Genomic DNA, 25,123 nt, shown 5'->3' with positions numbered 1-25,123 from the left:
CTCCTGTGATTAGTGTCAGTCTTCTAGTGTGCCTATGCCTCTGCCCTGTAAACTTCACAAGTGCTTCTGAGCCCCTGCCCCCACACACCACCACCATTCCTGGCCTCTTATTTGGGACACGATAGCTAGAGCAAGCTGGAGTTGGGTATTTCCCTTTTCCACGTCAGCTAGGCTCTGATAAAATCCCAGCATGTTGGGCTCTGGTTAAATAGTTTCTCCTGGGGCCAGATCTTTACAAGGTACAGAATGCTCTGGTGAATGGTTTTTGCAGAGGTTTCTGCTTGTGGGTTTCAACTCCACTAAGTTGAGATTCCAATGTATTTGCCCATCTCTCCAATTTGGGGGGCAGCAGTTTGCCCTATGACCTTACCTCTCTTAACGGATGGAAAAAGTGCTATTGATTTTTTGTTGTTCAGCTTTTACTTGTTGTTAGGATGGAGTGGTGACTTCCAGTTTCCTTACACGCAGGACTAGAAGTCAGAAGTAATTTGATAACCTTTAAATTCAAATAGCACATTTAGACTGGAGAGAATTATCATGATATACAATTATCAGATAATTTGCTTTATATTGCCTAACAGGACAATCTTTTTGCATGGGGAGAGAAAAGAGATACAGTACTGGTCTTATCAATCAGATAATTTTTAGCTTTAAATAAACTATATAGCCATTACATTGAAAAAATAAAAACAAACTTAAGGAGACTCTTAGCTTTTAATAGCTTCGGGAAATTCAGTTTAAAACTTTTTGAAGGTTAAAAAATTTTAAGCTGCTTACATTTTAAAGTATGTTTTAAAACAAACTGTAATTATAAAGGGTCAAGCAGGCAATAAGCAAGAATCAGCATTAGGGAATTGGTCCCAAGCCTAAAAAATACAATAGATACTCAGTTCCAAGTTTTCTGTCTCCATCTTGCCTCCTTCCTCCTCTCCACAAGTGGCTTATTGTTGGAATTTCTACTCCAGTTTACTAAAGCTGAGGAAGCTCCTGCTTCTAGTATCCAAAAGAAAAGTTGCAAGATGAGGTTGGAGAGACCTGGTGGGTTGAGGGGTTAGTGAAGGTCCTTGCAGATCACTAAAAAAAAAAAATTGGATTTGTATCTAAATGCAAGAGGAAACCATTGAAGGATTTTAAAACAAAGGGATGATGTGATCTGATTTACCTCTTAAGACACTGACTGCTTAATGAAAAATGGATTAGAGGGAATACAAATTGAGACTAGAGATGGCTACCAATTAAGCATCACTAATGACAAGGAGTTACTTATCAGTCAAGATTCTTGATTATAAATAAAAGATACCAGCTGACTTAAGCAGATACAGGAGATTTTTGGGGTCTGTTTTCAAGTTTGCAGACTGCAGGAGGAAAGGAGAATCAGGCCTGGAAGGAAGTTTAATAGCCACATCATGAAGTCAGTCTGGTGAGGTCATCACCACTGCCAAACTGTGGACACCACAGCCTGTCCCACTGCTGCCACTGACACCAGACAAGGAATCTGCCGGCTAGAGAGATAACCACCTCCCTATCCCCTAGTTCCACACTCCCCCTCACATATTGCTGACATGTTTAAGGCACTTATCATCCACTCTACTCACTTGAATAATTTTCTACTATCCCTACTTCTTGGGTTTAAGGTTTAAAGTTTGCATACACCTGACTGACCAAGCCTAGGTTCACAGGCATATGCTCTAGATGCAAAGGATGGGTAAACAAGCATCTGGGATTTGGGGCATCTATGGTGTTAGGTGGGCTCTGCCTCTCAGCAGGACTCAGTTTGGGGAATATCCCAATGGTAGGTCTGCATGCTGGGAAGCTGAGAAAATGACACCTATCTAATACCAGCTTGGAAAACTTGCTTTTGCCTATGAGAAAAGATGTAACGTTATTACAAGCAGAGGCTTTAAATGTACTTGGATGATTGAACGTGATCTTGTGTTTCCACATCACAGTGAGAAATGTGCTGGTTTGCTCACTCTTCCAAGGAGGCTGAGCCATGTGGAACAGATGCACACACCTGCAGTCTATCAGTCAACCCCAGCTGTCCTACAGATGAGTGAGAGCCTGGATGAGATCAGCAGCTAAGTACCTGTTGTGTGCCTCTGAGTTAATGACTGATTATGCAGCAACAGTTGATCAGATACACTCAGAGTATTCTGAGATTCCCCCAAAGGTGACAAAAAAGGTTGGCAATTAAATGTAAGAAAGCTTTAATTATGGGAACAAAATGTTCCATAGTGTGAACAGTAAGTCTTAAAGGGACCTGTTTGTACCAAATTCTGTGAGGGAGTGACCATTTACCTTCCATACACATGGTCTTCAAAATTCTTATGCTTATATACTATTTTATGGCTTACAAAACCCCTTTTTGTAAACCAGGTGACCACCATTACAGCACACTAACAGATTACTACTTGCTTTCTTATCCCAGAACAGGAAAGGAGTCTCACCACTCTTCAGCCTATCTCAACCTGTCCAGTAAGTTTAGCAAATTTAGGCCTACAAATAATGCCTACACTCCATTACCAGTATTTTTAATCATCTGGTTACCCAGATTAGAGGCAGAATGACATCATGATTAAGAGTACAGAGTATGGATTGAGACTGGTTGAGTTCAGATCCCAGCATTGCTGTTTTAATAGCTGTTTGACCTAAGGTAAATTACCACACCATTTTGATTGATGCAGACTGAACATATTAATATATGGGAAGTGCTTTACAAAGTACCTGGGACACACTATACTGTATTTAAGTAACAATACAAAGGTCAGCAGGCTAACAAACTTTAATTACCTGCCTATAGCAACTTCCCTAGAATTGACCATGAAAATAACCTAAACTAAGAAGAATGTGCATTTCAGGCACCTTCAGGGCAAGTGTGGAGATGATCACTCCATTACCTAGTTACTCACTTCAATTTATCTGCCAGGAATACACAATTTATCTATTTAAAACATCAATAACAACAAAAAGAACTCTTAATTATATATGTAGCAAGGTTAAAACAAAATCTTTATAAACTGAGTTGTACCAGCCTTTTACTCTTTCCATTTGCGTTTATTTAAACACAGTTCTCAAAACATTTGAGTGAAATTGGGCCTCCTTTGGTAAGCAAAGGACCTGAAAATAATATTTAAAAAATGAACAGGCAAAGTCTTCAGTTCATCCACAACACAGGTGTAGTGTTCCCTTCTCTTTTTCTCAATCTCTGAAGCCCCCAGTTTTTCCATATAATCTAAAAGCTAAAAGAACAAGAGTACATTTGTGGTGGAATGTATTGTCACTTGCTGATAACTAGTTGAAATACCATTATCCCCTTGTAACAGCTTTAAGAAATAGCCTTTTAAAGGCATTCATTGTGTAACTCTTATTCCCTGCTATATATATAATACAGATTATATAAACGCCGACAAATTCACATTTATATTAAGCATTAGCTGTACTGAAAGATCTTTAGGTCTAATACTAGCAGTATAGAGTTACAGAGCATAATTTATCACTTAATTGCAGGTATATTAAGTATGGTATGTTTTATGGACTGGAGGAAAACGGGCATTTTTGTCTTGAATTTACTACTGACAGTCTATTCTGAACAGTTCTGCTAACGATTGATATGTTAGAAAGAAAAGTAAAAACCAAACTTTATTGTTGCTTTTTGCCATTTGGTAGCATTTTACACAGGCTTCGATCTTCAGAATACCCTGGATTCAGTAGAAAAACCATTTAAATGAAGTTTTGTACAATAGAAACTTCTCAGCAGTCAAAATTTAGACTGTAAAAAAATACATGCAAAACATACTTTTCTGAAAACACTTAACTTTGAACAAAGCACCGAACTACACAAATGCAGAATGAAAACAGCATTTCAACTCCACCAAAAGTAGTCATCATAAAAGGTGTAAAAGTCACCTAACTTCACTAGGCACTGTTCACTTTTTAAACAGGAGACAATAAAAAATATTGTCCACAAACAATATCCCAACTCTAGGGCAGGTTTCAGAAAGTCTTCAACTTCATGCTTTAATAGCGACCTAGGAAGAAAAGAAACAAATACGCTTCAATACTCAAGTGTGTACTTTTAATGTTGAGAATTTTAAACTACTCTGCCATCAGGAAATTCCTATGCACCAGATTCTCTCCTGTGAAAATAGAGGAAAACATTCACATAAAGATTACACTAAGACAACCAATGTTAAACAGAAATAGCTGGGAGTATATCTAACTCAACCTGAAAGCTAAGGTTTTAAGTCACTCAAATGTTTCCAAGCTGTACAAACATTACAAGGACTCCTAAAAAGAAAAGCTACGAATGGTGACAGAATATATTTACTATTTTAATAAGCAACAAGAGTAAGATCCAAGGGTTGTTTTCCTATACTTCCTTGAACCAAAAGTTGGAGATAAATATAGATAAAACTAATTGAATTCACCCATTATCTGCTGTGTTTGGTAAGTCACAGCAAGCCATGCTATTATAATAAAATCATATAAATCAATAAAAACTTACGAGGTGAGTATGATCGAGATCTGGAACGTGATCTGTATCCTCCACGACTATAGTAGGGAGAAGGTGACCGTCTTCTGTAAACAAATGTCAACACCATCTAAGACTACTGATATTACATATGATCCCTTTGTCACTTTCCAAAACTAAAAGACCCTCACTGACCTTGAAAAATATTGCATTAGTCACAGGATTTCAAGGTCTGTTTTAGTCCTGAGAATGAAGCACACTATCAGGCCCAGTACCAAATAACCCCTCAAACTATCAGAGGTTGAATACTCCTTGCTATATTTGATCCACTGATCATCCGCTAATTAACATTATACTTAACAGAATTTAAAATGGCTTAGAGAAGGAAAAAAAAAAAATCTTTACCACTAATTTTAACTATACGCTATGAGCACCCAAAACAAAATTTCATTCATAGTGCTTCAAAGTGATTTAGTTCTGCGTAAGAAAGATCAACTTGAATACTCACTTGCTATTCTGAGATACTTATAAAAAGCTAATAAAACTATCAGGAATAATATTATCTTAGTTTCTGCCATATCTCATGTTAAGGTACAAAATGGTACCACTGAGTAAATGACCTAGTGTAAGCACAATTAATTTCTGTGAACACACAAATTAAGCCATGTACACACTGTCATTTGGTTTCATTTACAGTATATTCATAAACTTCATGCAATCCAATTCTGTGTAACGCCAACTATAATTTACCAAAATACTAATAACGAAAATGTCTTTATGTGAGCCATTCTACTATTGTACAGATTTTCAAATCTTCTCCTGGCATACCTGTATATCTGATCCCTGTCTTGAGCAGCTCTCCATCCTCCTCCTCCTCCACCTCCTCCTCTGTGAAGGCAGAAAAGCAACATATATTCATTTAAAAAAATTTTGAAAGTATACAATTCATGCAATAAAATTAAAACTCACAGAAGTGAAAGCTAGCTGCTTTTGCCACCTCTTTACAAACTGGCATAGAGCTCTCCCTGGTGGTTAAAATGAATATCATTAGAAGTAAATGCTCATATGAATTAAAATAAAAATAAATTATTAAGACCCTTATCTTTGCAGCCTCCACAAATCAATCCCTTAAGTGTCACTCAGTACAGAAATGCCACTTTTAAGAAAGTTTCTTTTTGTCAGTGTTAAATGTCAGGACTGTCAACTTCGTAAAACACTACTGAATAGTGTGCAAAAAAAGACATCCACACCTCAACACCACACTAAAATAAGGTGTCATGGATTAACTGTTGTGGTCAATACTTATTACACAATTTACATTTTGACAAGCAAGGCAGGGTCTGAATTACCTGCTGTTGCTAATAAAATAGAGAACTTTACTTCACTTTTGCCTTTCAAAGTATTCCCAGTGTCATGAACATTTCCCTGCCAACCCCCAAAAAATATATCAGTATTTTTGGTAATAAACTTCTTACCATTATTACACTAAATTATTGTCCTTAAATAATTACTTCTTTGGATTCTTCCAAGAATCAATTTCCCCTGCCCTTTAGTGCACGATTCCTTAAGATACCAAAAATTGCTTTATAAAGCAATAACATTCAAAATACAGCTTATGAAACTCACTTTAAAAACAAAAAAGGGGGGCTTCCCTGGTGGCACAGTGGTTAAGAATCTGCCTGCCAATTCAGGGGACACGGGTTCGAGCCCTGGTCTGGGAAGATCCCACATGCCGCAGAGCAGCTAGGCCCGTGAGCCACCACTACTGAGCCTGTGCTCTGCAATGGAAAAGGCCACGACAGTGAGAGGCCCGCGCACCGTGATGAAGAGTGGCCCCCGCCTGCCGGAACTGGAGAAAGCCCTTGCACAGAAACGAAGACCCAACACACCCAAAAATAAATAAATAAATAAATAAATTTATAAAAACAAAAAAGGGGGGGAAACCTGAAGTATAGTCTATAATTTTGTTTTCACTGTCATGTTTTGAAACCAAGGATTTCAGTTGGTTTACAACTTGTTTAAAAAATATACATACGAAGATAAATTAAAAAGACGTATAACCATAAAATCTAGTTTAGGGGCTTCCCTGGCAGTCGGTGGTTAAGACTCCGTGCCGCCAATGCAGGGGACCCGGGTTCGATCCCTGGTCAGGGAACTAAGATGCTGCATGGTGTGGCCAAAACAAACACCTAGTGTAAACTCTGGGCCTGGATTTTAGTATTAAAGGTAATGACTTGTATCAAAGGGTAAAACTCAGGTATGTATAGTACTGCTTTAAATTATGTTGCAACTGATTCAGGAGAAGAGCTGGCTTGTCCTTCAATTTTTTGGCAACTTAAACTTTGTATTATGCTTAACTTACCTGTATGACCTGCTGTAATAGTCCCGATCATCGTAGCCTCGATCATATCCCCTGTCGTAGTAATCTCGACGGCGTGAGCTGCCACTATAAGCAACAGTAAGTAAGATTTGTACGAACTTAAAATCTTACCTATAATAATGGTTAAGTTTCCAGCATGGGAAAAATGGTCTGGTGAAAATCAATTACCCAGCAAAGCCAAATCTATGGCATTTCTTTATGATAAAAGTGGGATGTGATCTATTAAATGATACCAATCAAAATGTGTGGTACCAACAGAATGTTTCCACTGAATATACTGTATTGACTTTGAGTTTTAGCCAGTTTGAAATGCCAAAGATTCCCCCCCCCCACCCCTAACTACGTGTAGTTCTTGGAGGAACTGAACAAACTCAACTGTCAGTATTTTTAACAACCTTGAAAATAAACTTACTAGGTAGGTCTCCCCATGTAAATTCCTGGTGTTGGGGTATGTGGTCTCTTTGTTATAGAGAAATCAACTCTGATCCTACGTCCATCAAGCTCCATTCCATTGGCACGCTCTTTCGCCTTCAAAAGGTATGTAAGTTGTTATATACACCCTGGACAAAGCCCCAAATTATCCAACAGCTATAAACAGGGTCCAACTGGATGTTTCAGCTAGGCCACAACATTATGGCTGACAGCTTATTAATAGGCTTTTCCGCCTATTAAATCTTTATTTATAAAAGCTAGCCCAGAAAAGCTTACCCAAAAAACCACAAAAGCCAATTTAACCCATGAAATATTTTATCTAACACAGTGCTTGTAGCTCTAAAGCAGTACATAGCTGGCAACTTATGACCCATGAGCTAAGAATTTAAATGGGTGAGGGGGAAAAAAATCAATAGTATTTCATCATAAATGGAATTCAAAATTCAGTGACCATAAATGTTTTACTGAAGGATAGCCCCACTCATTAATTTGCATATTATATGGCTACTTCTACATTACAATGACAGGGTTGAAAAGTTGTCATTAAGATCTTATGGTGCACAAGGCCCAAAATATTTACTGTCTAATCCTTTACACAAGTTTATGGCTCCTTGCTATGGAAGCAAAAGGTTGGGACGAAGAAAGCTTGAATTACATATAGTTCTCTTATCTAGAACACAGACTGAATAAAACAGTATGTACTTAAGAAAAAAATATCCCATTCCAAAGACTTAGCAGTTTGTTCACAATTTAAAGAAACACCCCTCCACCTAAATAGAATTTAAACTTCTAATTCCAAGTATGCTATTTTCTAGTTTGATTGTTTCTGCCTCAAGATAGTTTCTGGCACTACTGATTCAGATACAAAATATGCTATCTTTAGCAAAAAAAAAAAAAATTTAGGGAAACCAGGAAGCTTATACTGTTCAATTATTACCAAAATGAAGTGAACGACATATTAAAGCATCCCTTAAATCTCTTAAATTATAATTACTTGCATTTCAGCTTTCAATTTCAATTCTTCCTTTAGTAGATCAGCTTTATTTTAAAATCTATGGTTTTTAAAAATTAGTATAATCTTGACAAAGTTACATATACATATAAAAGAAAATGTATAACCATATAATCTCATTTAGAACTCAATTACTCATCTCAACATTGACCTCAGATGGCCTGTCATTTAAGTTTCTCAAGCTTTTCCTTATACTGTATCTAAAGTCCAGATTTCTTAAATGTGGCCTAGATTCTCACACTGAATTTTTACTTTAGTCTACATAATAAAAAATTTTAACTGGCAGTCCAGTGGTTAGGACTCAGTGCTTTCACTGCCATGGCCTGGGTTCAATCCCTGGTTGGGGAACTAAGATCCCACAAGCCATGCAGCACGGCCAAAAAAAAACTCTAAATATAAAATCACTTGCTAGTATACATTCAAAACCAGTTCCTTTCTCCTGAGTCATAGTCATAGCTTTATCACTTTTTAATGTTTTTCTCCATTTTAGAAAGTAATTTGGGGGGGACTTCGCTGGTGGCGCAGTGGTTTAGAATCCGCCTGCCAATGCAGGGGACACGGGTTTGATCCCTGGTCCAGGAAGATCTTACATGCCACGGAGCAACTAGCCCATGCGCCACAACTACTGAAGCCCACGCACCTAGAGCCCATGCTCTGCAACAAGAGAAGCCACTGCGATGAGAAGCCTGCGCACCACAAGAGTAGCCCCTGCTCGACACAACTAGAGAAAGCCTGTGCCTAGCAACAAAGACCCAATGCAGCCAAAAAGTAAAAAAAAAAAAAAAGAATTTGAGGGCTTCCCTTGGTGGTGCAGTGGTTAATAATCTGCCTGCCTATACAGGGGACACAGATTCAAGCCCTGGTCCAGGAAGATCCCACATGCTGCAGAGCAACTAAACCTGTGTGCCGCAACTACTAAAGTCCATGTGCCTAGAGCCCATGTTCCGCAACAAGAGAAGCCACCAGGATGAGAAGCCTGCACACCGCAACGAAGAGTAGCCCCCGCGTGCCACAACTAGAGAAAGCCCGCACACAGCAACGAAGACCCAACGCAGCCAAAAATAAATTTTAAAAAACAGTAATTTGATATAAACAGTGATTAAATATTCCAAATGAGTATTAATATTCTTATATTTTAGAAATATCTGTATCTAGACACATATCACACCTGGAAACAGTTGACTATGTTGGGATTTACTTCAAATAATGTGGTGGAGAGGACTGAGTTGGAATATAGAACCAAACTGTCATACTTTTCTGTTACTCTAACAAATATTTGAAAATGTCCACATTAGAAGGTTTTTAAAAAAAATTCAACATTGATCAGTATATCTTCCCAAACGAATGTATTTCCTTTAGCTCAAGCTATATATAGTTACTAAAGCAAAAACTGTCCTTATCCAAGTAAAAATAGTTAAAAATAGAACTGGTATTTTTAAAAAGATACAAGACTTTTACTTACTTCCTTGGCATCATCTACATTTTCAAAATATACAAAGGCAAATCCTCTTGAACGTCTAGACTGCTGGTCATATACAATAGACACATCAGCAATTGGGCCATATTTAGAGAACACTTCTCTTAGATCTCTTTCTGTAGTGTATAAGCTCAATCCAAATACTCCAAGACAACAGTTGGGATCAGGATTTGCCTAGAAATAGAAAAATGGATTTTGAACTTTAAAACGTGTCATAAATCAAAGTTAAAAAAAAAAAAAGGAACTATGCATAAATTAGCCAAAAATGTCACACTAACCCTAAAAGATAACGAAATAAAATGCTATTCTAAATTAATGTTACACCACCACCACAAGCATGTTTAAGAACGTGTAGGGAAGACGGCAAAAGGGGTAATTTCAACTTAGAGTCAAGTGGACGGGAAACAGCAGCTCATACTACTGAAAAGCACCTGACATTTTTTTTTTTTTGGAGATTGGAGGACAATTTGCCCAAGGGATTCACCTTCTAGGGCTTTATTCTAAGAAATGGCCACACACTCAACAATATGCACACATATGGATAATCAGAATGGCACTGTCTCTATAAACCAGAGGGGGAAAAAACGGCATACTGTTAAAATGTTGAATTAAGATATACCACTCACACAATGGGAGGCTCTAAATCGCCAGAAAGATATAGAAGAGCATGTTCAGCCTGATTTTATTTCTATAGAAACATCATATACATAAAGCGTTTATATATATACACATAAATGTAACCAAAGATGAGTACCAAACTGTTTTTAACAGGTATTAAGTAGCTTGCAATTATAACCGTAAGGAAAATAATGAACCAAATGTTGCTGACACTCACACTCCAGTTGCCGTAATGAATTTGCCCAAGGTTTCATTTATGTCATACATACATTTACTGCAGTCAAATTCCATCCCACTTTCAAAAACAAACACTCCCTTTAGATCTACTTGTATTATATTATACAATGAAATCACAATATGAAAACACTAAATGCCATCTCATTTGGAACTTCTTGTAGAAGATAAAGCCTCAATACCTGAAAGAAACTTGCTTAAAAGTAAATGGGAGGGGCTTCCCTGGTGGCGCAGTGGTTAAGAATCTGCCTGCCAATGCAGGGACACGTATTCTAGCCCTGGTCTGGGAAGATCCCACATGCGGCGGAGCCACCAAGCCCGTGAGCCACGGCTACTGAGCCTGCGCGTCTGGAGCCTGTGCTCCACAACCGGAGAAGCCGCAACAGCGAGAGGCCCGCGCACCGCGATGAAGAGTGGCCCCCGCTCGCCGCAACTGGAGAAAGCCCTTGCACAGAAACGAAGACCCAACACAGCCAAAAAAAAAAAAAAGTAAATGGGAGGGCTTCCCTGGTGGCGCAGTGGTTGAGAGTCTGCCTGCCAATGCAGGGGACACGGGTTCGAGCCCTGGTCTGGGAAGATTCCACATGCCGCGGAGCAACTAGGCCTGTGAGCCACAACTACTGAGCCTGGGCACCTGAAGCCTGTGCCCCATAACAAGAAAGGCCGCAACAGTGAGGCCCGCGCACCGTGATGAAGAGTGGCCCCCGCTTGCCGCAACTAGAGAAAGCACTCGCACAGAAACAAAGACCCAACACAGCCAAAAAAAAAAAAAAAAAAAAAAAAGTAAATGGGAAAAAATCAGGACAGCATTCTGTAAAGTGTATTAAAACAAACCCAGAAAACTTGAATAACATTAGTATGAAACATACAGACCTATGATCTAGTCTACTAATAGTAATGTATAATAGAGATTTTTTTTATTTGATGGGCTGTTAATATGACAATACCTTGTTAATGTGACAATATCTTAAATGTGACCAATAACACAAATGTAGACAATTACGTGGGTGATGTCTTTTAAAAAGAGACAATCTCAAAACACTAAAAAGGCTCTACAGGTAACTCATGCTAAAAGCTCCACTGTCAAATAATATCAGTTCTAACATCAAACAAAACAAAAAAAAGAAGGGAACATATTATTTATTATTATAAAGTGATTTAAACAGTCCACTGCTTTAAAAACATTTTTTTCATCTCACCCGATTCCCAACATGACGCCTGCGAGTAGACATGGGAGAATGACTGTGGCTATGCCGTCTTCGATAATCTCTACTGTAAGATCTGCTACGGGATCTTCTATGGGAGCGGGACCGAGATCGTGACCTTGTATAATGCCTTCGAGAACTTCTTCTGGATCTAGACCTGAAAGACAAAGGCTTCAAGGTTATGACTAAATAGCTAACAGTAAGATATGGCTTTCAATTCTTTCAATACTCTATTCTAGAGTTAAACTACAAAAGTTGGAACACACAATTCAGGCGTATAGCGGGATCGATAACTTTTCTTCTGTATATAGTCATTTCTACTCTGTTAGGAAGAGTTCCAAAAGCCACTACCAACTAAAGCTCCCTTACATCATATCTTAAAATAATTTAGAGATTAATCTTAACACAATTATCTTTCGAAAACCATAAAACATGCATTTCATACTAGCTTGATTTGCACCCACCTTTACCCCTCAGAATATCACCCTCTATTTTTCTGCTTCTTGCATTATGCCCACTATTCACTTAAGATAAAATCACCATCACAGTTTTCTCCAACAGTGTCTTAAAACCAGTTACTCTTAACTACAGTGATCATATGAACTGTCATTTAAACCGAGGATACATTTTAAGAGAGAAAGGGGGCGCTGTTAATTATGCCTTACAATAGGCATAAACTCGGGCTGACCTGGGCAAACCAAGATGTATAGCTTACTCTTGACGAACATTAAAAAAAAAAAAAAAAAAAGCGCTGCATTAAGGTGTTTTTGTTTTATACATACATTTGTCATACTAGACTATACCTATTTATCAAGAATTGCAGTTACTGAAAGCCAATGTTCTGCAGTCTATTTGCCATACTAATAAGCAGTTCACTTAAACTCAGTGAATCCTCACAATTCTGAACAACTGGTACTATTACTAATTCGCCTTTTATAGATAAGGAAGCTAAGACTGAAAAAGGTTAAGTAATCTGCCCTAGCCAGAAAAAAATAGAGGTAAGATTTGAACCCTAACGCCAAAAACCCAGGCTCTTAACCACTTAGTCTTCTATCTCCCAGATCTTAACGATTAAGTTCATTTCTAGTACCAATATTAAATAAGCCAACAAATGAACTGACCCTCTCTATCTTCCTAGTTTACAAAAGCACGCACCAATTTGAAAGCTAAGAGTAACAAGAAAATCCCAAGACAGTCTTTCTTACCTAGATTCAGATCTGGACCTGGACTTTGATCTGGAACGCCTGGAATCTTCCTTGGAGCGAGACCTTGCAGGGGTATGCCTTGCAGATTTCCCAGATCCATGAGCACTTCCACTTCTGGAAGCAGAACGGGATTCCTACACGTAGATGTCAAAAGTTTAATTTGTATACTTTCTGGGCAACTTTAAAAACAAATAAGCTGTGGTGAGATAAATGGTGAGGGAAAGCAATCCCCTTCCAAGATAAGAAAACATAGGTAAGGGCAGGAACTGAATATACCTGGTATAATAGTTACGTTGCTCCAATTGACATAAGCCAATTAACTTGAACTTCCACCTTTTTTTAGGGAGCAGGGATAAGAGTTAACTGACCCCACTCTTCAGAAATGGGTGCCAAAGCCAAGCAGTTAAGGGAACTGCCCAAGGATTGTTTTGGGAATGTTACTCCATAAAGACTAGGGTGAGAAAGAACCTTATTAACTATGACACCTATACCTCACACCTATTTCAATCAAGTTGCCACCAACAAAAAAAAAACCCTATGAAATTCATTAAAACTTACTGTATAATCAAGTTTTATTTATTGCTGAGTGGGAAAAAAAGACAAGGACAGTAACTGTTTCAAGTCCCAGAGAAAGGTAGAAACCTAGTGGAAAGCAAGAACCAGCTTGAAGAACACTAGATCTGTAGAGCCTGTCCATCTAACCATGGTAGGAAGTCCTTAAAAAATCTCAAAGCAACCAGATGGAGCTATAACAGAAAGGCAGTGAATTAACTGCAGAGGTAAGAATTAACAGGGTACCAGAGATCTTACTCAGTTAAGTGTAGATGAGCCAGTGCCAATCGATGGGGAACTGAGAATAAGCAGTTAGAAAAGTTACATAAAGGACATATTAAAACCAAAACAGTTTAGATCATGGGTTCCTAATCTAGGTTTAGGAAGGGAAGTTCAGGAAATCTAGGTATATACTGTATACCCAAGCTTTCCCCTATCGTAACTGGAACCAGCTGGTAGGTAGGTAATACAAAAAAGACTTCTAAAAGAAACTAGCAAAGAAATGGGTAAACAGGATGGATAACTAGTTCATCAGTGAACCAAAGGCATATAATTAGTGGAAAAAGCAAATATGTATAGAAAGAACTGGGCCTAGGGAAATGTTCTGCCAAGACACCAAAACAAATAGTGGAATGGACAAGAGAATCCACTCAGTCTGATAGCTAACCAAGGTAACATCAAACCAAGACAACCTTTATTCCAGGTTATCCATCTTCAGCAAATTAAAAGGCATTAGTCTAATGAATCTTCCTGCCCAACACAGGATAAACAGCCAGACTCAAAAGGAATCAACATTACAGGTAAGTCACTGTAGGGGTAAGAATCAATGTTGAAGTTGCACAGAAGTTATCAAAGAGACCTCCCTGCGTGGAAGACCCTCAGAATAAATACTCTGGCCATTCTTGAAAGGATAGAAAATACGAAATTCTTTTAAATCACAGCCCAAAACATTTTAGAATATGTTCTGTGACTTAAGAGCATAGTGGAGAAAATTTGGAAGATCCTTCCTATGATGCAACACAGAAGAGACAAATTAAAGCTTAAAGTTTAGAACAGGGAACATAAGAGTTAACTCAGTGGGCAAAATGAGTTCTGGTCTCTACACCCAAAACAACTCTAAAAACTTTACAGTAAGATTTCAAAGTCATTATGAAACATGGTGTGAAGTGACATGAAACACGACAGCCCCCTCTCCTTCCTGGCATGAGTTAGTAAAGAGATTCAAAGATGGTCCCTAATTATTAGTGAAAACAGCTGATTTTACCATCAAGGAGTGGTTAGAAGTGGTTAAAGTGGTTTGGGGACCCCAACCAACAATCCCTTAGCTTTCTCTGGCAAATATTCTGAAGAGACATTTTAAAGGACAATCCACCTCCTCCTCCTCGAACAAAGAAGTTCTCAAACTGGGGATGCACTTTCTGCCATCATTTCAACAGGCAAAAGCTAATCTAGAAGAGAAGGTAGAAATAGGGACCCAAAAGCTATTTACTAAATACCTTTGTTTACTCCAATGCTAAAAAGATTACTTCACAGAATGATCATGACTTTTAATGGAAACCAACGAAAACAATTTGCTCTGGCAGGAAGAGAATATGGGTGCCTCACAGTAAGAGTTAAAAGATTACCAATAAAGTAACTGTAGTTAACAGAATCAGTCTAGGGATCTGAAAAAGGAAGAAAGAGTAGAAAAAGTCAAGATCCTCTTTTAAGCCTCTTGCTTCAGTAAACAGAAAAGCCTTATTCCAAGCTGAGATGCTTTACCAGTCCAAGAGGAAAAAGAAAGTACTTCTAGCCTCAGAATAAACCTTAATGAGGTTTCCCCATGAAATTCTAGCAGATCAAGGGTCAAAGATACAGTATTTGTGAAATTATCTTAAGACTTTTCACTCAACCTCTAAAACTAATTGGCTATATGCAGATCCATTTTGTGAGCAATCACTTCTCAGACCAAGAATAAGGGAAACCACCAGAATGCTAAGATTTTTTTCCCTTCTGTACTGACACTTGTTAGGCTAACACAGAAAACAATGCCTCTACCTCCTACCTTTCTTGTCAGGGGTAGTCTTAAAGTTAAACCTTTTTGCAGTTATGTTGGCCATTAGCTGGTTTGGAACTATGTGCAAGGATATTTAGCCTGTCTAGAAGAAATGACAACTAAAATTATTAGCCAAATCTAAAAGCATAAAGTTAGCTTTAAACCTTGGTCCATGGTCAAATCTGTAAAACCAGCTGGAAAAGCCCCTACACGCAAGGAAAATTTCAAGTCCACTTTCAGGGCTGTCAAAACAATAAATGTCAACACATTAAAATCCTACCAAAAGAAGCACTACTCTGAACATCAATATCTCAAGGAAAAGGGTCATATACTTAAAGTTAGCATGAATAACAAAGCCAAAATTCCCTGAAAGCTGCTCAGGGAATCAAGTTCTTATAGATTGGATCTTAATCATATACTAATATACAATCTATACGGAACACATCAGGGAAAACCAAACTCAACCTTCCAACAAAATACCAACCAGTGTCTACCTATTCTGATAATGGCAGTATCTTAGAAAAACTTTCTGAAAGAAATGAAAGTGGGAAAAACCATCCAATCACTAGGTTTCTCATACATTTTAAAAACTAGATGCACTAAATTACATTTTGAACAGTGGCTCTTAGAGCTATGCAGTAAACGTACCTAGCACTTAAAAACACATCCCTAACTAAAACTTATGTTAGGTCTGGAATTGAACATCTGTATTTCTTAAAAACACCGTAGGTGTTTATAATGCTTAGTTAAGGCTCACTGACTTAATCAATTTCAAGCTTTATACTTCTTACCTGATTTTTTTCCCCAACAAAGTCATTTTCCTGAAACCTTGTTTTTTGTTACCTTCTCTGCCCCCACCTGCCCCCTGGCATTAATCAGCCCTCCTGAGGGCATGTACCTTACACCTGTCCCAGGATAAGAGGCCTGTCTCCCCCATACTCCCCAGACAGGGGGTAGAGGGATGCACTCTCATACTCAAAGATGCTTTGGCCAGGGCAGGAGAGGACCCTGAATGGATGAGATGGTCCACTAGCATCAATGTTTATTTTTGGTTTACATCTTTCCAGCTTATGCCATATAATCGAATTCCAAACTGCTTCTTCCCCTTAGATGACTAACAGGTCTTTTCTCTATTGGACCCCAAGGACCTTTCAGATCTCTTGATAAAAAAATCCATGAGCTTAAATAGAAATATAACATCCACTCTCATCACTTGCCTCAGCTTTCTGCCTAAACTGTAATTCAGAATGCAAAATCAACATTACCAATTTAATGTTATTAGTTTACATGTGGCAAGTTTTACAAAGCAATAATCGGGACAAAGCAAATACTGGAAACTATTGCCTATAAATGGAAATAATTTTCTTCTGCTTGCAAGATACAGAAATATTACAAAAGCACAAATCTGACACTAACAGGCCCTAAAATCTCAGAAAATGGATTCCTCTAGAATGTCATTTAGACCACTTGTTCCAAAAGCTGTTAAGGTCTGACAACTCTCAAAGTTTTTTAGGCTATCTTCATTTCAGGGAGAAGTGATAGCCTTGGCTTTCCCAATAGGGTAGAAGCCATCTGTTGGTTGGCTACTACTGGGTATTATTTTGACACATGCACTTGTCCCATCCAACTGAAAGTAACAAGACTGCACCAATCATTTTTTTCTATTCAGCTAAAACATAACAAACACACAGAAGGGAAAATGACAGACTTTGGCGTCTATTTCCCCAGTAAGTGGACGGAGTAGGGAACCAGAATAAAGCTACTCTATGATCTGTATCTCTCACATCATTTTAACGGTTAAGTGTTAATAACAGAAAATGAGAAAAGGGAAAAAAACACCTACTACTTTTGCCACTTTTCAGTTAGATATCCTGTTCACTTATGTGACCCACCTCATTCTAAGGGAAGTCCCTATAACTTTTTAGCAGTAACCCCAGTCACTGAGCTGGAATAACAATTAAACAGAAAAGAATTAAGAATCATCTTGTGAATTTAGCACACATGCATCTTAAAGTTAGGGCCTAAGTGGTCACAGCTTTCCACTACTGCCATCCAGAAAGAAATTAACGCTTTCATAAACGCGAAAAGAAACTATCCTGTCCAATGCTTTGCTTGGATTTTCGGGGTTTGGTTCTATAACCAACCTGGTGACATTCTTTAGGAAAACTTCGACAAACTTAAGAAAACATTCTACTATGTATTGCTCTGTACTGAACGATAGGGGTCTGTGCATTAAGAGTCCAGGGGGGTGACACAGACAGACCACCAACTCCAACTCTGGAGGTACTCACTCATGCCCCAGGACCAGCAAAGTTAGAGATGAAAAATTCAGGAGACAACATGAAGCTGGCTGTTACCCAAACTGAAGAGCTCATTCCTGCCTCCTATTTGACTACAAAGGGTTATTATTATTTCTTAAAATTGCATTTCAATCATTTGACTAAGAAGTTAAAATTAGAATTACCTAATTTAAACGTTTCCCCTGGAAGGCACTTCTTTACCCTGTATATATTTCTTCTATTAAACAAATAATGCATGCATGTTTAGCAAAATATACAGGGACACATAAACAGACTAGTAATTACTTAGCGTAGTGCTTTCTGATTCCAGATTACTTCTTATCTTAACTTCATTTTTATTTCTTTTCTTCATTCTTCCGTTTCAAATTCTGACTTCTTTCATCTTCCCCACTTCACACAAATTGCTCAATATTCTACAAGTGGGACTTCTGGTCTGATAATTAGCATGCATTCTTTCTTTTATTTTTTCAAATTTCAGCTTCACTTATTCCTGAGCTTCAAATACTCATTTATAAAACTTGTCAAATGACGACTTCCGCATTTTCCTTCTTCAACATTAACCTTAATAGAAAAAGAACAGGATGAAGAATATTTTAAAACTCCAGGATAAAATCCAGTGCCAAAACTGAAACTAGAAAAAAAAAAAATCCCTCGTTGTTTTGGATTTTTAGAAAAGCTAGAATACGCAGCTCAAAAAACTGAAACTAGTTTCCTGTTGGCTCTAAAATATATAATCAATCTCTTTTGTCTACTCCAAGTAGATTTATCATGCTTAAGCTGAATGTGAAGTGCACAACTGAACATTTACTGTTCAACTGACATTTTAAGAGCTATAATTACATTTCACACTTCTTATCGTATTCATCAATAGAAAGTATGTTCAGTGTCAAAAGCACATCTCTAGTCAAAAAGTGACATGTAAATACAAAAGTGCAAGAAAGGAAAGCACGGACAATTCATTTGCACAATGATGACAAGGCTGAGGGGTGAAGAAGTTTACAAATTGTGACTAAGGGCAAGATATGTATTTAACGTCACACATTTTTTTAAACTGCAAAAGTAGCTCTGTAAAAAAACAATTATCAGGGAACTTGAAAATTTGGACTATAGTGTTCAACCCACCCCTAGAAAGCTGCTCTAGTGAGATTTTATAATATAAATGGCCCAACTTACTAAATTTATAACTAAAATCATTAAAAAGACCAAATCAAATCAACCAACTACTATATGCAAGTAGCTACGAAGAAAGCCAAACAAACTTGAATCCAACAGTGGTGTTTTCAAAGAATTTTTGGTAAAATCTCCCCCCTCAATGAACAAAGTATTAAAATCTTCTGCAGTCCAGAGCAATCCTACTTTTAAAGGTGGCAATATTGGGAGAAAATTACAGCTCACCTCCTGAAATTATTAAAAAGACTCAATATCACTTAACAGATCAATGAAGTATATAATAGTGTCTACTGAACACCTTAATCAAAATAACTGCCCTCATAAAACATCCTAGTCTCCCTGAACTTCACCTTATGATCTTTCACTGTTAACAATTTCCTCTCCTAGTTTTTCTGAAAATAAAACTTTCTGGAAAAAAAAAAAAAACAACAAACCAGAGACAGAGAGTGAGAGATAAATTTTTATACCTATCTGATCAAAAAGACAACCATGCATGGCTATGATGGAAGTGTTGTGATGTCTTTTCTAAGAGGGTAAGCATAATCTTCAGTCCAGTTTTTCAATGTTAATCATTGCTCATTTAATCCAGGGAAAAATTTAAATAACTTTTTATTTAAGGGAGTCACAGTAATTCGTTTTAATATCCATCACTAAAATGTAATGGGAAATGTTTACTGCCAGCACAAATGTAATCGTGGAATCAGAATGCCCAAGCAGGTTTCCTCTTAAGGCCTCCTAAAGTTTAAATACAGGGCTTCGGTGCAGAAGATGCTGGAATAGAGGCCAAAGCTCTAGATACCACAAGTTCTCAATATGGACCCCTTCCTGCTATTTCATTACTCCTTCCCAACATTCTCCCTTCTTTTATATTTGAAAAACAAAACACACCGCTAGATAATATAAATACTAGGTTCATTCAAACCTCAGCTAAGTTCAAGTGGCCACTTCATAAAACCAGAAGAACAACTATTGGGCTAATGTTATACACATATGGTTAAGAGATCCTACTTACAAATAAGCAGAAATTTGTCCCATCACCAACACAATTTTTGTTAAAATAATTCTAGGGACTACAACTGGAATTTATGTAACATTAAAAACGTGCAAACTCATTAGGTTGATCGACAAGGTAGTATTTTAAAAACTAGGAGGAGGTAAAGAAAAACTCATCGAATCTGCTATAAAGATCAATGCTAATATCAACGTAAGGACTATTCTATTTCTTTCTGCAGCTAAACTCTACCGGAAGGTTGGTTGGATAGAAAAATCCTCAAAGACTGAAAATTTCTGAAAAAACTGTCATCTGACACGCCTAAATGAGCTCTAAGCCCAAGCTTTTAAAAGACCTCTTGCAAAAACAGTACAGACTCTGAATTTACATTCATAAAATTCAGTGATTTCCAGAAGCGCAAGTATGTTTTACTGTTTCAGAAGACTACTTTTTAATCTAATATCTAAGGAAAAAAACAAAAATCCCAAAAAGGGTCCTCATCCATGCTGTCATATTCAGCAATCTTGTTGATAAAAATCAGAATGTAACCTCCAAAACCCAATTCAAAGCAAAGATTTTTGGGGAATTTAAAGACTGATTTGCTATAATGAAGAACTCCCCAACCCCAGCTTAAAAACAACACTAAGTGACACCCTCCCCCAAAAAACTAAATTGGGTGAACACTTAAAATTCCCAATCACCACATCACTGTAGGTCATAAGAAAATAATACAATTATGAGTAAAAAACTAATCAACATAATACGCAATGCTAAGGCTCAAAAGATATACACAACTGTAGCATTGTCCTCTTGGGCAAAATGTCAACAACTATGCAAGTATTAATATTTACCAGGCTTTGGATTTTATTGGAGATAAGGAATGGGAAAAAGCTGTACAAGGCAAATTCAATTTAACACACCTCTCATCTTCTGAATTCGTCTTCACTCTTTTCACAAAACCAATAGTACTTACCTTATAATTACTTGTAATTTCAGTATGAACATGCCACCTTCTAGTTCCAGGCCATATCCGTAACATTAAATCATTCTTAGTTAAGACCAAGAAAAATATTCTTCAACCTGGTTTCAAGAGACTTGTGCCTAACCAGACTCACACCAAAACAAAACTATTTCCTCCCACCAACATTAATTTAATCCTCTAGGAAGACACAGATTGATGTTTTAGTTTTCAAAATTTGGATTTAGAGTTAGGAGCTAAAAATAATTCAAAAAGACAACCCAAGATTAAGCAGAAGAGGAAAAAAACTGCAGAATCTGAAAGGCAGTTTGATGGGATAGTATCCAAATGCTATTCATCTCTACAAAGAAAAAGACTAAAGATAATATACCTATATTGTATACACATTACTTCTACAAAAATAGGCAACACTATCAAGAGTATTTATTGCAATCTTGATAGCAGACAAATTAAAATGATTTGGTCCATACAAATAGCGTTTCCTTAGTTTCTGGTTTCTCTAGGTAAAGACCCATTTGTACAAGCTGAAGAAATTAATTAGGAGGGTAGAACATTAAACCAGTGCCAAGAACAAACGTCACCACACCCTGAAGAGTGTGACCATAATTGGGCCTTACAAGATTTATTTATCACCCCCCTCACTATTACCATGCACCTCTAAACTTGGCTACATGACTCTATCATGTTCTTATTCTCCCAAATTGTGGCATGACATATCTGCTAAAAGCACCTCTCTTTATTCCAAAGGTGCTTTGCAAAAAATGTGAGCAATTTTGGGAAATGACTGGAAGAAATTAGAACTTGGAAATGAATAATATCTTACTTTAACATGGATTTGGCCAGATCAGGGAAGTCAGCTCTAATTAGAAACAGGTTTTAATTTAAATCTATCAACTCTGACATGAAAAATCCCAGATACAGGTTAAAAGGTAGATTCTACCTTAACTGAAAGTGTGAAATGAACCACAAAAATTCAGGAACGCACCCTAGCTGCACATTTAAAACAAGACAAAGGAACAGAAGGAACCACAACTCTAAGTTTCAATATTCACGCAGTAAGTGAACACGCTATCAACAACCAAGTCAAGGATAATTTATTGCTCGCACCCCACCCCAGTCTGTATAGGAATCGAACTTATAATAAAGTCTAAAGGAGAAGAAAAAACATTTCTAGAACGGCGGGGCCGGTGGCTATGGTGGGGCAGGAGGTGGTTCCAGCTGATAAAATTTTAGTGATTACGTTAACATTAGCTGATTAGACTGGTAGGTATTAGTGATTTACATCAACAATTTGTAATGTCTGAAAACTCAGAGTGGAATGAAAGTAATTTTTCAGGCTCCAGATAAGCTATTCATAGCAGGCCATGTCCAAGATTATTACCCCAAATGCAACGGTTTTCCCACTGTTTTCAGGCACTTTCAAAAGGAAGTTTCTAGCCAATCAGACCTGAGTGTTCTACCTAGTGTTTTTAATGGCATTATATTTAAATCATTCCACTGAACTTTATGGTTTTGCCACGCATTCTTTGGGAGTCCCAAACGTATTTGTTTTAGGTATAGTCTAACCATTTCAGGTTCCAATAAACCAACTGCAAAGCAATCTACATACAAAACAAACGCCAAAAAAAACAATGTGGAAGTACTCAACAACGTCAGAGTTCAGAAAAACTCTTCCAAGAAGTCAAGACTCTAAGACAAAATATCAATTTCTAACAGGTACCTTTAAATTTTTTATTACTTTGTCTCCTTCCATAAGAATTTATTGAATAACCATTCTATGTAACGGGATTGTGATATAACTAGGATGTATATTCTACTAACAAAAAGTACCAATTCAAAAACTTGATTAGCGGGATGACAATGTCTCTTGAGCTGCCTCAAACCAGGACCTAATTCTTGAAATTGTTTCCTCCCTTACGTAAAAAATACCCTAACTTTCCTTTGGTGAATTTTTCATCTTCTCAAGCACACCAGCACAAGTAACTTAATCAGGTTTATTCAACTGAGAGCTCTAGTCAGGGACCATTTTGTAGTCTCAAAACAATGCAAAAGTATCCTATAATTGTTTTAATAGCTGAAGACTAAAATTATTATTTGCTTTCCAGTCCAAACACCGACGCCTAGTTTCGACAGTATATTCAACCGGCAGAAACCATAACCCACAGCTTTAACAACTTGTGAACTTGATCCAAGCTTTCTCACCCTAAGACTGAGCTTAAAAAATAATCGCACACACACCGGTGACAGTGGCAATCAATCGTCTTACGGAAAAACATATAAAGCCAATACTGATCTACATAGGTAAAGGCGGGGCTGATTAGTTCAAACCAAATTAATCAGACTTGGCTCCAAAGTTACACGGTAAATTCACTAAGACTCGAAGAGCTAAGAAGTTTCTCTATAAAAACGCCCTTCTAATGAACCAACTAGGATTTGTTTCATGAGTTTGAGAAGATATTTAAATAGATTTACCTGACAATTACAGATAAACTGTAAAAACACCCAACCTAATCCCATCAAGTAAAAGAAAAAAAAAAATCAAGTTCCATGGTGCTTTTTATTACCCTTCTTCTTCTAACAAACCTCCAAATAAGCAAGATCCTGGCAAGACTGACATTTCTGCATCTTAGTACTCACGGACCCGCAACCAAGCTTTATATCATGCTTTCCAAGCCCGGGAACTTTCTTATTTCTGCAGTTTATCCAACCCTCACCGAACCCCACATTTTGGAGTGGAAACTTTAAAAAATGCACCAACACAACTTGTGCTTCACAGAATAGGAATGCCTCAAAACAAAGAAAACAACGGCGGCGTAAATTGCTGCCCGCCAATTTCTCCTCCACCATCTCGCAGAAAAAATTCTACTCCCTCAAACAAGAAAATCTCAGCGACCCCGTGGTCTACTCTGTATACCGAAAACGATATTGGGTTTGAAAGCCCTTTCGGTATCAAAGAAAAGCACTCCATTTAGGCCGAACACAAAGCTCGCGCGCAATCCCCTCAAACTAACGGGTCCAGAACTTAGCCTACCTCAGACTAGTTTCCCCGTTTTAAAAGAGGCCCCCAAGAACACCTTAGATTCCGATTCTTTCGGGGCCCGGAATATGATCCTGTCTTAACCTAAATTCTGAGCAAAAAAATCCCAACGAACGCTGCCTTTCTGCCCGCCCCCTCCCCCGCGGCCTGAAGGTTGTCGCGCGGCTCCTCCGCCATTTTGTGCCTCTGGCAGCGCGCCCGGCCCGCCAGCCCAAGATGGCTGCGGCGAGGTTTCACAGGAGAGCAACGGCGAAACGAGATACCGCTCCCCTCCCCCACCACGGAGGGGACGCAGCGGCCATTTTTAATTCCCCCCCACCCCCATAACGGAAAAAACCGCCGTTTCGCGTAAAAGGCCACCTAAACCCGCCGGCGGCCTCCTTCACGGATAAAGACACTATCCACGAGGGCTTTTAAACCTCTAACTCCCATCCCTCCCGGTCTCAGGCTTCGGAGTCGAAATCGCCCCAGTCTCCCGGTCCGAGGCCGACGGGCCTGGAAAGAGATGCAAGAAGCTGGGACCACACAGCCGCCCCCTGCACCACCGCTACGTACCCGCTCGCCGTAGTTCTGCTCGCCGCTGTCGCTCATGACTTCTAGCTGCTGTCGCCGCCCGACGTGCTTCAACCGAAGCTGCCAACCTCTTGCGCCTTCTATCTAGAGGCTCAACCGCGGCTCCGCACCACGCACTGGTTCCCGAGCCGCTGAGAGGAGAAACGCTCCGCACCGCCTCCGCTCGGGCTCTAAGTCTCCCGGATGTGACGCGGCGCTCTTTAACCAGGCCCCACCCCCTCCCAGAAGGCGCGCTTTCTTGGCTCCGCCCCTCCGCGCTCGGCTTTCCCTTTCCAGCAGTGGCGCGTCCCGAACTGTACGTGACGTAAGCCCCGCCCCTCGCGCCGCGCTAACCCCATCTCCGGGTCTTTTTGAGGCGGGAAAGAAAGCGCGCCAGTGGCCTCAGTGGTGGTCGCCACGGGGCGTGGTGATGTCACCGGCCACGCCTGACTCTCTTCTGGAACTTTCTGGGA

At 38.6% G+C, this 25,123-nt stretch overlaps 1 protein-coding gene across 5 annotated transcripts; it reads right to left on the bottom strand.

Annotated features, from left to right (window-relative positions):
- Positions 1–3,033: 3,033 nt before the first annotated feature.
- Positions 3,034–24,861, bottom strand: TRA2B (transformer 2 beta homolog). 5 transcript variants are annotated; one of them, XR_014244921.1, is made up of 10 exons: positions 24,654–24,861; positions 13,035–13,168; positions 11,824–11,986; positions 9,758–9,946; positions 7,264–7,379; positions 6,834–6,917; positions 5,300–5,359; positions 4,667–4,714; positions 4,505–4,578; positions 3,034–4,028 (listed from the first exon to the last, which is right to left on the bottom strand). XR_014244921.1 is itself a non-coding variant. In XM_082392999.1 (9 exons), the coding sequence occupies exons 1-9, from the start codon at positions 24,687–24,689 to the stop codon at positions 4,018–4,020; spliced, it is 867 nt and encodes a 288-aa protein (XP_082249125.1). In that variant the 5' UTR covers positions 24,690–24,861; the 3' UTR covers positions 3,034–4,017. The 5 variants fall into 5 exon arrangements, 3 of the variants coding, with proteins under 3 accessions (XP_082249125.1, XP_082249126.1, XP_082249127.1); XR_014244922.1 differs by having other exon boundaries at positions 4,505–4,575; XM_082392999.1 differs by lacking the exon at positions 4,667–4,714.
- Positions 24,862–25,123: the final 262 nt, after the last annotated feature.

Source organism: Balaenoptera borealis, assembly GCF_965194805.1.
Source record: "Balaenoptera borealis genome assembly, chromosome: 5".
NCBI classification, from domain to species: domain Eukaryota; kingdom Metazoa; phylum Chordata; class Mammalia; order Artiodactyla; family Balaenopteridae; genus Balaenoptera; species Balaenoptera borealis.
This window is presented reverse-complemented; position numbering and strand designations above follow the sequence as displayed.